Below are 15,669 nucleotides of genomic sequence, written 5' to 3'. Positions count from 1 at the left end.
GATGAGATAAGCTTGACACCCCTGTAGATCCTCATACGTACAAGCCGGGCCTTTGTCAGTGACCCATGCAACTATCTCCCACATAGCAATCATAGAATCTATAGTGCCATGAAACACCATCTTGAGGGCTCTCCTCCAGACCTCTTGAGCCCATGGGCAATCCCATATGCAATGCCTCTGAGTCTCCTCATGCTCCCCACATCTAGCACAAGGAATAGGGTCTCTACCATAGCCAAGTTGTGTACCAATTGCTAAACTCTTATGTGCTAGTAATCAAAGAAAGAGTGAAATCTTTCTTGGTCTAAAGATGTCCTTCAATCTCCTCTAGAAGCCTACAAGAAAAGGCTATGATATACCCTAGATAGTCTAGTGCTCAGTTGCATAGCTGACATCACTTTGGTCTTGCTCATTTGTGTTCTCCTCCCCAGCCTAGTGGTATAGCCAAAGAAGGGGACATCCTGAGGCATCACTAGAAATGGATCTCTCCATACGCACTCCCTAGGATCCCACTGAAGCCTTTGTAGCAGCCTCCTTCTATATGGTCAATGTCTCCATCCATCTTCCTTACAAGTTTGAGGGTCTGGGTCTAAGTACCGAGTCCTATCACAATGAGCCACAACTCTAATTCTTTGTCGAGAGCATCTTGTGAACTCTAATTGATCCAAATCCTCTCACCTAAGTCTTCCATCCATCTCTACTAAAAAAGTAAACACACTCTCTCCACTGGTTGCTACCACTGCAAGAAGGATCTCTCCTCTAGTAAAGAGCCCTCTCCATGTCTAATCTATCACAGTGTCATTTCTCCATTCAAGGGGTACCACCTTCCTAATACTCTCCATTTTGACTTTGACCCCCGGGCCCCTTGATACCTTGAAGTCTCTGTCTCTATATATGGGCGCGGCAGCTCCTCTGAAAGGCAAACCACTCCCCCATTGTAGAAGCTACTTGTGGTGAGAACCTCCCCCAATATAGGAGGGTCCTCTCCCCAATGGTGTAGCCTCTTTGTGTCTTGAGTAGCTAATTAAAAAGAACTAGCTGCCTCAACTTCTCTTCAACACCAGTTGAGTCAATTTGATGAAGTCCTATAGATACTGATTTCCATGCCCATATAATAGATGCAGCAAATCTAACCTGAAAATTGTTCCCAAGCTTTGTAGCTTGGATATGCTGAAATAGCTAGTGTGTGCTAGGCTGCCACAGCCCTCCATGAGCAGGAACAATGGGCTCTAATCTCCATAATAGTAGCTTCTTCCATGGCTCCTCCACTCACAAGGCGGCCTCTCACAATGAGCTTTACCGACTATCTGGGGGTCAATAACCCCCAAACCATAGGCTGGATGTAATAACATCCCAATCTACCTTAGCCCTCGCAAGACTACCATCTCCACTTTGACCAAATGAAATTCTTGATGAGTTGCTTCGCTTGGCCAATGCATGACCTAGAGAAGGCCCGGCAAGAAGTTATGTACCACATGGTGGCTAATAGAACCTGATTTGCAATTACCACCCTGCTTGCTAGTGATAGTCTTGCTGTGCTCCAATATAGTAGCTTTTGTCTTACGCTTAAGTAATAAGGGTGCCAAGTACTGCTTTGAAGAAATATCAATGCCTACATGGCAGCCTAGATATCTCATTGAAGTGCCATGGGGGACCCCAGTGAAACTCTCGTGTGGTTTCCAGTCTATTTGCCGAGTATCGCAAATCCAAAGTCCATAGGATTTGTGCCAGTTAATAAGAGCTTGTGAGGCTTTGTAGAAGACCTCCATCACAACTACAAGGGCCTTGTGTCATCTATAAACTCTACATCTAACGACTCTTCAAAATTTGGAACGAGAAGTCTGATGCCTTGAATACCTATATTCCTATCCCTCAAGAGGGAGCTCATAGCCTTTGCAGCAATTAAGAAAAGGAGAGTTGCAAGGGGCCATCTTTGTCTCACTAACCTTTGAATACTGAATTTGGCACCTCTGGTTCCACCAATAAGGACCTGATTGTGAATTGATGAATATAGAGCCAATACACCTATGATCCATTGCTCTATGAAACCCATTCTCAATATGGTGCCCTCTAGAAACTCCCAATCAACTCTATCATAGGCCTTCTCAAAATCGAGAAGAAAAACAATGAGATTTTGTCCCCTAGATCGTGCAAGAGTTGTGGATTCCCAAAACATGAAAATATTGTCAAGGTCCAAGGATGTTGTGCTCCTGAACAAAACCAGTTTGGCTGGGGGAAATGAGGTATGGCATCAAGAGAGAGAGTTTGAAGCTGATCATTTTGGGTAGGATTTTAATTGTTCTTCCAAGCAAAGTGATTGGTCTCCATTGGGTGATCTCCAATCTGTCTCTGCTACCCTTTGGGACGAGGTGAATCAATCCCTTTGACATCCTTTCCGGCATATCTCCTAATGCCACGATCTCTTGAAATGCTACTAAAAGTCTTGTGATGATCACATCCCAATAGCTCAAGAAGAAAATGCTGTCCAATCCATCGTCCCTTGGGCACTTACTTGATGGTAGTGCTAGCGAGGCCTCAACAATCTCCTCCTCTAAAAATGGGGCCATCAAATGTATCCTCATGCTCTCTATGACCACTCTCTTGGTAGTTTTCCACACAATCTCTCTATGCCTCTCCAATCTTGGAGGCCTTAATGTCGTGCCCAACAAAGCAATGTAATAATTCGTGGCCACATGACCAACCTCTTGTGGCCCTTGGGCAAGGGATTCATCTACTCTTCCAAGTTGCCTAACACCCTATCTAGAGTGTCTAGGACCTGTGGTGCAAAAGAATTCTTTGTTCACCCTATCTCCTGCTCGTGTCCAGAAAGAGGGCCTTGCATTGTACTAATGCTTTGATTTGGCCTCCTTCATAGCATCTATTTCCGCTTTGGTTGAATGCAACCTCTCTACCACCCACCTACATCCTAGTTGTCTTTCCTCCTTCATTTGAAGTGCTGCAAATGAGGCTCTAGCAGCCCTCTCTTTCTCTAAGAGACCTTTGCTCTTGCTCCTAGCCTTCTCTTTAAGAAAGGAACTCACCTCCTACAAACTCTCATCCAAGTTCCTAGCTGCCCTACCCACTAAAAATGACTTGGCCCTCCAAATCCCGGTAATATCCTCCCTCAATTCATCGTCATGATACAAGTGTAAAGGGATTCTAATGCTGGTACCTGTTCTTGTGGCTTCCTCCATAAGAACCAACTATATCAGTGCATGATTTGATAAAGTGGTTCCTTGAACAATACCGACTAGACCCCCCTTGTCACAAGCCCAATCATCTATATAAAATCTATCCTATCGGGAGAAGATTTTGGCACCAGTTGTCCTATCTCTTTTGGAGAAGTGCAAGGAACTTGTATATTTGCCAAACTCTGCCATGAACCAAGGGTCATGTCCTCTGATATGGAAAATAAAATCCTCCCAAGCTGCTTGCTCTCCTCCTCTAATGGTATCTGTGTGTTTGCCCCTTCTATCCTCCAAGGCCTCAACCATATTAAAATCCCCACCTACATCGTGAGGTAGAGATTGAGTGAGTGTAGTCCAAAAAAGTCTTCTCTGCCTTTGGCAATTAGAGGCTTATATGACCAGCAAGCCTATTAACACCTCCTTCACTCTTACAGATATAGAGAGTGCTCTCCTTGCTATAAGGATGCCCAAATCATGTACTACTAGAAGCCAATGTTCACTAACACAAAGGCCTACACCTTTCTATATCTCTGAGGCTCCTACAACAGGCGCCCAATATGTGAAACTTCGTCTAAGCAATAGCTTTCCATTGCACTAGGAGATCCTCTCTTCCGAGAGGTGACGATCTTGTAGCATAAGAAAATCCACTGATCCTCCGACCAGTGCTCTATGGAGATCTTGTCTCATGAGGCTCCGTCCTTGGTGGAAAAGTCTTCCACCAAAGCCTCAAATGTTCCACGAGAGGATCCTCAGGGAGATCGTTCAAGACTCTCAAACCGGCGTGGCTCCATGGACCATGTCTATCTCTTCTACCACCTAGCGTATACTCTGTCTTGTCTCATCGCTGCAATCTCTGCAGCCTTATGAAGAGATGGGAACTCAAAGGAGTCTAAAGAATCATTTGAATCTGTGCCAAACTCCTCCCAACTCCCTCCCTCCCTCTGATGAGTAACTAGATCCTCCTCTCTCCATGGGAATTGCTACCTCCTACTGAGTATTTGGGACGTGAGAAACAAATTGCTTAGTGGAGGCCTCAACTACGGGATCATTTAAGTGTTCAAGGTGCATCCTTCATTGCCTCACAAGGTTGGGGGGTGTGAGCTAGTTGCTCCATCCCACATGGGAAAGTCATTACCGCTTTAGTTGTTGGTGCTCTAGTAGGTGGCTAAGCCTCTATCACCTATGGCCTAGGAGAGGGAACCTCAAGTACAGTTATCTTTGTTGCATCACATGGTGCAATCAAAGTCCTGTGTACAGCAAGCCTAGGATCCCTAACAACTATCCATCATCTCTTGGCCTGCAGAGTGATGCCTGGCTGCAGGGACACATGAACTGAATCAATGATCAGTTTTGATAGGTAGCTGGCTGCTTGCTTGACTGTGCACCTCTCTCTCTCTCTCACGACCTGTCTCTGATGCATATACTTGTCTGACACGACTGAATGTACCTGTCGCGATTGTATGGGAGCGTGAATGCTGATGTGAATGTACCTGACGCGGTGGATGCATTGATGCATGAATGCTGACATGAAGTACTGATACGACAATGATGGCTCTGACTGACAAGGGGGTACTGATAGTGACGGCTTTGACTGATGGGGAGGCTCTGACTGACGTGAATGTGTTGATGTGGCAGTGACTGCTCCAGGGGTACTGACACGGATACCTGTCATGATCAATGCACTGACCGACAGACAGTGAGTCTGGTTCCAGCACAACAGTGAGACTATTCCCAACAGGGGATTGCTGATCAGTCAAACAGGCAGAATGGCTTGCTTTCTTGGCATTGAGTGGATGTGTGAGTTTGCTAGATGGCAGAGACTACTGAAAGAGAAACCAGTGGGCATGAAACTGAACTTGACACACAACCAATTGGGCTGACCACAAGAGGCACTGCATCAGAGGGGTGGTACAAGACTCCAACTAAAGATGATTGCAACAAGTGCCAAGCAATGGACAAAGATGTAAAGGCTGATTGCAACAAATGGTTTGGATGATATAAAAGCCCTCATAAGAGCTGAGATTGCAGCAATATGTATACCAATGGTTGACAAGGTAACAAGTGAGAGGAATGCAATGTAGGAAACATGGGGAAATAAATTAAATGCTAAAATGGAGGCAAACCTGAAAGCATGTATGAAGTTGTGGGGCAGCATGCAACAAGAAGTGATGAATGACATGGATACAAAGCAAAAGGACATATATGACAAATTGCAGGAGACATTCAAAAGGGAGCTAAGTGCTGTTATAGATGCAAATGGGAAATCATGCATTAATGGTTAGGATGATGCAAAATACAAAGAAATCAAGGCTCACTTGCAGGTTGTTATGACAAATAACTTGAACAAAGTAAGTGATGCGTGGAAAGTAGATATGGATGCATTGAAATCTGATATAGCAGCTAAGGATATGGAGATCGTTGAATTGAAAAGGCAGTTAGAGGCGTGTAAGAAAGAATTAGTTACACACAAGTCAATGATGGATGCACAAACAACAATGCCAGTTGCACCGGATTTAAAGAAAGAGGTGGAAAGTTTAAAAAAGGACATGCACACATGGGTGAATGTGGTAGAGGGAGCTCAAAAGAAAGTAGAAAATGTTGAGCATACAATGAAAGAAAATGCACAATGGATCGAGGTAGTCAAAAGAAACAAAGGGATGCCTCAAAACAAAGTAGAAATGATGAACACAACACTAGAAGAGGAAGCAAAAAGAAAACTCCGTGCATTACGTGTTCATGTGGTGGGATGGGCTGAAGAAGAAACCCCTCGAGAGGATGCTAAAACACTTTGTGCTAAAATGGGTGTGAATGAGACATGCATTATGAATGCATGGAGGGTAGGTGATCCAAGTGAGAGAGGTCGGATCCTCATGCTGAAATTTGAGGATGTGGATAAGAAGAGGGCCTTCCTCTCAAAAAGAAAGCCTTTGAAAGGCGAATGAGGATCTCACATCCGCACAGTTAGAGCATAGAAGGGCTAGCATGCCAACATTGTTGGAGGCATGTAAAGAAGGCAAGTATGCTGTTTATAGAGATGGCAGAGCAATCATAGTACACCGAAGGTCACAATGACGATACGCGGCCTATGAGACGTTAAGGATGTCCCTTTAGAATTGTAATGGTCCAACGAGACTTGATGCAGGATATTTTGAGGATACTTTCTGTGGGATTGATATAGCTATGTATATAGAAACACATCAATGTATAAGTTCTAGATTACCAGACATGTGGGATACAAATGGGAGAGTGTTTATAGGCCTCAGCTTGGTAGGCCAGGAGGAACTAGAGGGTCAGGCAGGGTATGCAAGCATTGGGGACATACTACTAATGGGAGACTTTAATACTCGAACAAGAGCAATTAGCCTTTAATGATACTGAGCATGAGATGTTGAAGGAATTGGAATTGGATGAACTAGGGCTTGCGATAGGACATCTCAAAATAAGGAGATGACATCATATGGAACCCATTTGCTAGCATTAGGAAGTGCTCATGGATTAGCCATATTCAATGGCTTATTGAGATGGCCGAGAGCAGATGCTCTCACTTATTGGAATAGCAAGAAGGGAGCCAACACTGTGGACTATGTAATGGGGTTGCCAGTATTAATTCCAAAAATTAAGCTTTTGGAGATATCTGACAGGCCAATCGGTATAGCAGCCGACCATGCAATCCACCCTAGCATGTGGTCAAATACATGAAACATGCGCACAGGTACATATATTTCCGCACTATGAGTTTCTAGAGCAAACTTCGTATATCTATAGTGATGCAGTATGAGATGGCTTAAGCCAGCTAGACCAATATGAACCATTGGAAGATGTCATTAAATCTCTAGGGAAGGTTTTACATACAGCAGTTTTAGAGGCATTCCCATGTAAGATGGGATCTATTGCCCACGCAAATGCTCAAAATGCTTGGTATGATGATGAGTCCAGACATACTAGGACCCACCTACAGAGGGATATTGCACTAGGTGTGGAAAAAGAAGAGGGGTTATCTAGCCAAACTAGAGTTTGAGATGTATCATCTCTTTTTGAGCAAGGACAGCAAGAAGGCATGGAGGAAATTTCATGGTAGACAATCCCCAATTCAGTTGACATCACCTATGGTATGGCATGAACATGCTAGTACATTATACGATGTTCCATCACAAGAGGAGAGTCCCTATCCATCAAACTCTGGGCCAACACAATGTGGATTCTTTACGGAAAAAGTGGTTAGGTATGCCATTTGGAGGTTAGAATGGGAGAGCACATGATCAAGATGGCCTTGTGGTAGAACATTTTGCACATGCATGTTATGCATTGGCCCCTATCTCGTCAAATATCTTCAATAGAGTTGTATGTGAGGGGTTTCCAGCAAGTTGGTGCAACCACACAATAGTGCCAATTTTTAAGAGCAGAGATCCATTGGTCGCTAACAATTACGGCACTATTATGATTGGCCATATGCTAGCCAAGATATATGCCTCTATTGTGGAGCATGAGTTGAGTTGGTGGGCTAAAACAAAGGTGATACGGTTTGCAGGACAAGTTGACTTCCGTCAAGGATACAATACATTAGACCATATATTCATGCTGAGGGCCTTGACTGAGGAGGGACAATCATAAAGACAAAAAATCTATTGTTGTTTTGTGGATTTTTGCAAAGCTTTTGATATGGTACCATGTGCAAGACTCATGCAAAGGTTGCAAACCATTGGGATCCGAGTGAATATGTAGTGGTGTATTTGTACATTATATGAGACAGTGACAAGTAGAGTACGAGTGCCTGGAGGCACAATAGACTCAGTGTCTAGCACAGTTGGTGTAAAGCAAGGTTGTCGCTCTCTTCTTTGCTATTTGGATTGTACATTGACGAGATTTTAGATTACATACAGAGATGGGGTGGTATGGAATCCAGCGTGGGAGGGGTATTGATACCAATTTTGTTATATATAGACGATAATGTGCTCATCTCAAATTCACCTGAGGGGTTTCAAGGACATGTGGATGCATTGCATGTGTTTTGTGAAGAGAAAGGCCTCAAGGTTAACCTTGGGAAGACTAAAATTATGGTCTTTAACACCTCAGCAGCTTGGGTGACATGCTGAGACCATCACTTTATGTATGATGGTCAGTCTATGGAAATGGTTAGACAATATGCGTACCTCGGGGTCACTTTCAAAGGGCCACAATTTTCATGGAAGGAGACTTCAAAGGCTAGGCTTGCACGGGCATATGTAGCTTTGGGCACTCTAGAGCAATAGTGTGCACACATACAATTCCAGGAGCCCCATATCAAATTGTGGCTCTTTGACACTTTAGTTATGCCCACACTACTCTATGGAGCAGCCATTTGGGGCCCAAGCCTTTATCATACTAGATGGATGCCTCTCGTGGACTGTAATGGACCCGAAGCACAACATTATGATGGCTGGGAATATATGGAGAGACCGCCGGTCATGATGATAGCAGGTATGATAAGGGCGAAAGCCTTAGTACCACAAGAGATTTTCCGAGTAGAGTTGGGTGCAGCATCCATGGTAGTGGAGGTTGGATTGTAACGGACTTGAAGCACAACATTATGATGGCTGGGAATATATGGAGAGACCGCCGGTCATGATGATAGCACGTATGATAAGGGCGAAAGCCTTAGTACCACAAGAGATCATCCGAGTAGAGTTGGGTGCAGCATCCATGGTAGTGGAGGCACTATTCCAGGCAATCACTTTCCTCCAGAGGATATGGCAGCTACCTAAAGACCGATACCCTAGGCTAGCTTTGGAGTCTTCAAGATAGCTTGTAGCAGAGGGAGATAGACAGTGTTGGTACGCACATATGAGCACGTAACTGAACTTGCATGGCATGAATATAGACAGATTGCCATTGTTCAATTATAGCCTTGATTGTCCCACTTTGAGTCTTAGCTGTTCAGAGTTGAATAGAGCGATCCGAGCAGACATCACTAAAATGGAGACAGAGAGGACTTGGTCCAAGCCCCCTTTCCCATTAGGCACGAAGATGGCACAATACCAGTGTCACTTCTTGTAGCTTTCCCATGATGGTCTCATAGTGAGGCCAAGATATATGGATGCTCAACTCTCTCATGGGCTTCGAGTTGCTATTGGACAGATCCACACCTCATCACATCAGCTAATGATTGAGACAGGTCGATGGAGTCATGTTGCAGCAAATGAGAGGATATGCTAGCTTTGTAGATGGGAGCGAGAGATGGAGGAACACTACATTTGTAGATGTATTGTATACTATGATATTTGAGGCTGCTACCATTGCCTCTTTAAGGAGGGTTTTGGACCATTGAGACGGGTGATGGACTTTGAGGACCAGAGATATGTGGGTCTTTTCTTATTGGAGCTCCAACGGCGCAAAGTAGCATTGTTACAGGGTTGGAGCCAATCCCAACCACGTCCGCCCCTCCAGAGAGTAGTTACAGACTTTTTTAGTATAGCCAACCCCTTGGCCACTGCCACCTTAGACACTACATCTTGGCCTTCTAGAGACGTTAATAGATCTTTCTTTCTGTCCCTCTCTCTATCTTTGCCTTCTTTTTCTGGCCTCTGCCGCTCCCTCTCACTCCTCTTGTGAGGCAAGGGCCCTCCCCCTTCATCTCGAAAGGAGTTTGGGCGAGGCCTAGTATTTTGTCTCCTTTGCTCCATCCTGGGGCAATATGCTACAAGGTGGCTTACCATCTTGCAAGCAAATCACTGACCTAGGAGACCAGTGTAATATATTGTCTAAATCATACACCCTCTGTGCACTAATGGAATCTTGATGGCTCCAGGAAGGGATCCCAATGCTGAAGTAGGGACCATAACTCTGACTGATGGATGCTGAGGTCATCCCTTTGCCACTGCATCTACGAAGGTCTTGTCCTGTTGAATGACATGCCCAAAAGCTCTGCTAATTTGGGCTATATGAGGCAAAAAATACTCATCAAGGGCAGGGAGGTGTATCGTGATAGCCATGCCATCTCTGAGCGTGGAGTAATCCTTGCCGTCAATCCATCTGTCAAAGAAGGCAACTGTAGTTCAGAGATCAAATGGGCTAGTGGCAAGTGCCCTTGTAGACTGCTCTGATGTGCTAAAGCTGACCCTAAAGAACCCTTTTCCCAATGGGGTTACCTTTGTAATTGTCGCTGGAGTGCATGTGAGAGCTGCTTGTAGCATGTCTTTCAATGCGTACATCGGTGGTCAGTCACCTACCAATCGGCATGGCAGAGATGATGCCTCCAAGGCCGCCACTCTATCTCTAATGTCGAGCTCTGCATCAGGATTGAACCTGATCTGTGGGATAGTATCGGCCGTGGGAGCTATGCGGCCTGCACTGGAGTCCCTGAAGGTGGAAGATGGACCGGCTACTAACTCATGGATCAAGTTTTCTCCTTCCCACTGCTGCCCGGGATCCTGTGATACTGAATTTTCGACACATAGTTGATCCTGTGGTAACTCTTGTTGTGAGGGAATGAGTCATGAGGAGAGGGCAGCCATTGCTTTGAACAGTGCTGCTAGGGTGAGGGGAGTAGAGGCCATGGGTTCAGCGAATGGTAACTTCTATCTACCCTCTTCTCTCTGCAAGGAAGCAAGCCCTCAGCTTGACCAACCCCCTTGCTTCTGACAAGCAGCCCTTCTGCTTCTGTTCAAATGTGACAATTTTGGGCGTTGTTTTGTGTGACCTTGGAGAGCACCTTCCAAGTCAACGTCTAGCCTGAAACATGTGCAAAATGCTTGAATTGCTGACGCGATTGGCTCCGCCTAACCCCCTTGATGACTCTGGCCTCGACCTGTGCAGCATCAATTATCTACCACATGTGAGCCCTGCATGGCCTCTGTTGACCTATGGTGACCTGCTCAGAGGTTACTCAGTGCAGGCTGTGAAGCTAAGACAGTGCTGCTTATCGTAACATTGGCGCCACTAGGAGCTACATGAATTCTGTTGATGATGGATTCCAGCTACTCACAACTATCATTCCTTCAATACCAGTGGTGAGAGAGAGAATGCCTGCTCATACTCGTGTTGGCTAGACACACGAACACCTTCAATACCAGTGGTGAGAGAGAATGCTGCTGCTCGTATCCCCCTTGCCTAGACCATCAATGGATTGAGACACTTAAGCCTGCTCACCCTCCTCCTCAATGGCTGATTAGCAATCTTACCACAAGCCATACAAAGCTTTCTCTTCTTTGATGGAGTTTCATCCTATTTTAAGGGTTCTAGTACAACATTCATTTGAGGTGGCTTTTGGGCTTGCTTCTCCTCCTTTGCCTTGTTAGGGCATTGACCAGCAATGTGTCCCTTTTCTCCACAAGAGAAACATTTCCCTTCCCTTGTTTGTTCTACTAATTGCTGATATGTTAGCTTCTCTTTGGATGGCAAAGGTGGTGTACCTCCATTTTTATGCTTTAGCTTGTTTTGATCTGATTTGTTTAGGTCAAACATCTCAGATTTCTTCTTTTGTGTTTCTTATTTGGAGGACTTCCCAAGCATCCGTGGCATGTGCAATCCTTCAGCTTCTAGGGGTGCTTCTAAAGTATTTGATTCTCTCATGTTGACATCTTGTCATACCATCGGATATAACGCATGGATGAACTTTCTCATCTCCATACTCCATATTGGACGAAACATCATTTAGAGAGAATTTTAAGAGAGAGAGAGTTGCAAACTTGATCATGTATATTTCTACATGTTCTCCTTGGCTTTGCTTTAGCTCATCCCATTTTTGTTTCACACTGGCCTCAAAGGATGAAGGCATAAACTTCTTGTTGAACGTCTCCTTAAATTCCTTCCAAGAATTGGGTTCCTTTTCTTCTTGGATAACTTTAAGCCACCTCAATCAATGTGATTTGATGAGCAGCTTTGTATATTACTCAAGAGTTTAGACCAGGTGGTTTGACCATTCAGGCTTCAGCCTGATCCTGGCAACCAAAGATTTCCAAAAGTGTCATTAATTGGCAGATCCCGTGTTTGAGCTGGCAGAGAGTTCAGAGGGAGGCATTCCTGCATATTTGAGGACGGAAGTCGAACAGCATGCAGCATGCTTCACAAAATCAGCAGAAGTGACATGACACATTTCTGTTCCAATGAGGCCAGCAACTAATCTTCCAGCTTAGACAGTGGCATCACACCCTGCTCCAATGGACGTTTGCGTTCCTTGTTGAACATTTGACCATTTGGCCATTATGGCTGCAGTTGTATGTAGTTCTTGTGTTTCAACATGACCAGATGAATCTTTGCCTTGGTGGAATGTATGATTCTATGAACCTTCGTATTGTTTGTGTTACTTATTTTCCTCATGAAAAGAAAGTAAAACGGCGTGCTTTTGTTGTACACTCAAAATTTTAAGCTCCCAAATGGTTTCAGATATGACATCTTTTGCAAAGCTGCTTATGCCTGGTTAAAGGAGCATAACTCACCGGCTTTATGTGCTAAAGATTGTAAGGCATTCTTCAGCCTATTCTTATTATTTTGTTTTATGCAAATTTAGTTTTATGATAGCAAGTTTTCATAGCTTTGCGTTATCCTGGTGTTTGTAGGGGCCGCTGCTCTGGATGCATCTCTGGCTGCTGTCAGTAAATATGGTGGGGCTTCGTTGGGTTATCGAACGCTTTTAGATGCTTTAATACCTGCAGCCACTTGCCTTCGTGAAGTAAGACGCCAAAATTTATCTTTTTTAATATTGGCCTTTAAAAAAAATAAATTTACTGACGGCGTTCTCTGGGATCCAGAAACTCAATTCTGGTGAAGAAGGGTCAAAATCATTTCTTTTGGCAGCAGAGGCTGCACTGGCAGGTGCAGAGTCAACTAAAAGTATGCAAGCCCAGGTAAGAAAATTAGAATGACAAGATATACCACTTCTCACATGTCAGTGTAAGCAGCATTCCTCTTTCAAAGTTCCAGGATGCTCAATTGGCGACGAGCAGTAGGCAAATGTAGACTTAGCGGGTTCTTTTGTGGGTTCCGACAAGTTTGTGCTTTATTGAACTTGCAGGCTGGTCGATCTAGCTATATTCCAGTGGAGAATCTTCTAAACGTCCCAGATCCTGGTGCCATGGCAGCAGCTGCCTGGTTTCATGCAGCTGCCGTCGCAGTTACAACGTGCAACCAAGTTTTGTAGGCCAAAGTAATTATCACAGGAGAGTCCTGCAGAGCTTAGTGGTGAGAGTAAATTTTGTGCTACTCTCTTCTTGGAATAAGGTGGAAAGCCATGGTGAGTTGAGCGAATGTATCATTCTTTAAGTTGCGAGTCTTGAGTGGCTTTCATCCATCGGCTCAAGTGTTTCCAGCAGAGTTCCTTTAAACACGCACGGTCTTTTTAAGAGCAGGCGGCCCCTTTAAGATGAAAAGGTTGGTGCCCCCTCCCTCCGGATTTGTACATTCTACCTACACAAGAATCTTTTGCAGCCTACGGGAAACGAGTCCTCGTCCGATCACTCTAGAGTCTAGAGTCTAGCCTGTCTTTTGGCTAAATTTGGAATGTTGTCGTCACGTGTGCTACGTTCAAATTTTCAAGAGTAAAATCGAGTATAGTATATGCTTGGATACTTAAGAAGGCGCGGAAATTGACTAGTCGAAGGCAGGCGAAAAGCAATCAAAGTTTGAAGAAAACTTCTTGGGTCTTGCATCATTCGTTTAAATGTAGGAAACTTGTGCCAAACAAGTGAAATATCAGTATCAATCGAATTTGAAGAATAATCTTACGTTGACATGACACATAGTTGGCATTATTGGTGATACTCAACTGATGCACAAGTAGGAAGTGGTAATCGGCATTATTGCCCCAAATGCTTTATCTTGTAATGCTTTCCAGCGTATTAAATATTTGCCTTTTGAATGTGAAATTGAACCATCAATGAGCTTTGCAGGTCATACATCTAAGTCAAGTCAAACATTTTGGAAAAGGGGTCCCTCCATAAAAATTACCGAGTTGAGGGTTGGGTAGGTTGGGGAGATTCATGGGATCATCTTGCATTATTGATCAATATCCCCTTGTGAATTCATGTATGAGATGTACAAAGGCACGTCACAAAGACTTTTGAGTTGGTTAATAGGCCCGTTTTTCTACTCTATAATCAAGTTTCCAAATAAATTAATGAATTTAAGAATTTTCTAGTCCTTTCTAAGGACAATTTTAAATGTAAAATGTTAATGTGTATTGACAATTACTAACTTTTAAAAGGCTTGCAAATATGGATAAACTATGGTGAGCTTGGAGTTAAAAGAAGAGTATATTGGACCTTTGCAAAATTCCAATGAGCTAAATGACATGACTCTGCATCCAGCCCATCTTCTTAAAGAACCTCCAAACTTTGCCTTGCGGTTAATAAAGCTTCCATTATTAGTTCCATGACTTAAAACTTGCCCTTGAAGTCTCACCTTCCTCATTGACCAACTTATGATTGCCCTTATGGTTTGTTGATTGACCTCGTTCAAATCTGTTGGCTGCATAAAGTTAATGTTTAGATGTAAACTTCCTATTTTATGGGGATCTCTCATATAATTCCATGGTTTCTTGCTATGTGTATCTTCATCATATACTACATCAACTCTCTCAAGTTGATATGAAAGTGCTTTGATGGTATGGCTTGCCAACATCCTTTCATTAAGCTTGTTTTCAATTCAATTTGGGCCCTTTCAAGTTTGGGAGAGTTTGTTGGACTCAATAAATTACCTAATGGGGTAGTTTTTAGTGGACAATTGAAAGGATGAGTTTCTTTGTAGCTATGAAGATGGGATTAAAGATTTACACTTGGAGGAAATGAAAGGATACTAAAAGAAGTTTTGAGAAACTATTTGTCTCATGTATTGAGTTGCTAATTTTATCCTTCAAGCATCCACTTTCCGATGTAGATGATAAATGTCATTCTCTTTTCTCAACAACCTTCCCTTTAAGAGGTCATTTTAAGGCCAAAAGGTACTAGTGTTGTGATGTGTGTGACATATAAATGTTTATTCTTTGAATGATCAGAGAAATGATTTCTCCTTTTGATGTTGGATTTTTAAGAGAGTTGGAAAATATTCTAATACCTTAAATGAATAGGCAAAAATCTCTACCTATTAGGGACGAAAAGCCATTTGTCTAGTTGGTTGCATTTAGTTGTGCTTATTGCTTGCACATCTATGCATTGTAGGTGATGAACTTTTGTCATTGTTACTTTGCTTTTGATTCTTTCTATAACAATAGAATAAGCGAAGGCATGTCACACATTATGACTATTGGAGTTTTCACATATTGCTTTCTTTTGCTTAAATCTTTGTAGCTCTTGTACCCTCTTGCTTTCGCTTGTGCTCTTGGCTCTTACTCTGCTTTCAACGAGTATTAGAGCAGGCATTTAAAGAGCTTCATTGACATTCACTTCAGCCAAGGAAGACAGCTTTATTCGTAGCTTCCATGGTAGCCACTCAATAAAATATTCATTAGTCTTGTTGCTTTCCCAATACCATCCATCCTTTCTAACATTGAGCAGGATCCCTCCAAGCATTGTTT

The 15,669-nt window shown here is 43.5% G+C and overlaps 1 protein-coding gene across 1 annotated transcript in view; it reads left to right on the top strand.

Annotated features, from left to right (window-relative positions):
• Positions 1 to 14,049, top strand: part of LOC148037913 (putative 3,4-dihydroxy-2-butanone kinase) — a 56,995-nt gene extending 42,946 nt beyond the window's left edge. Inside the window, exons 17-20 of the mRNA XM_087676921.1 lie at positions 12,546 to 12,619; positions 12,719 to 12,831; positions 12,911 to 13,006; positions 13,174 to 14,049. Coding sequence (XP_087533047.1) covers positions 12,546 to 12,619; positions 12,719 to 12,831; positions 12,911 to 13,006; positions 13,174 to 13,299 — 409 coding nt within the window. The 3' untranslated portion in view covers positions 13,300 to 14,049. The remainder of the gene's footprint in view (positions 1 to 12,545; positions 12,620 to 12,718; positions 12,832 to 12,910; positions 13,007 to 13,173) is intronic.
• Positions 14,050 to 15,669: the final 1,620 nt, after the last annotated feature.

The sequence above is a fragment of the Lygodium microphyllum genome, chromosome 4, assembly GCF_053477565.2.
Source record: "Lygodium microphyllum isolate KBCC chromosome 4, Lygodium_microphyllum_v1.1.10, whole genome shotgun sequence".
NCBI classification, from domain to species: Eukaryota; Viridiplantae; Streptophyta; class Polypodiopsida; order Schizaeales; family Lygodiaceae; genus Lygodium; species Lygodium microphyllum.
Note: the sequence above shows the minus strand (reverse complement) of the source record. Positions and strands in the feature narration are given on the sequence as shown.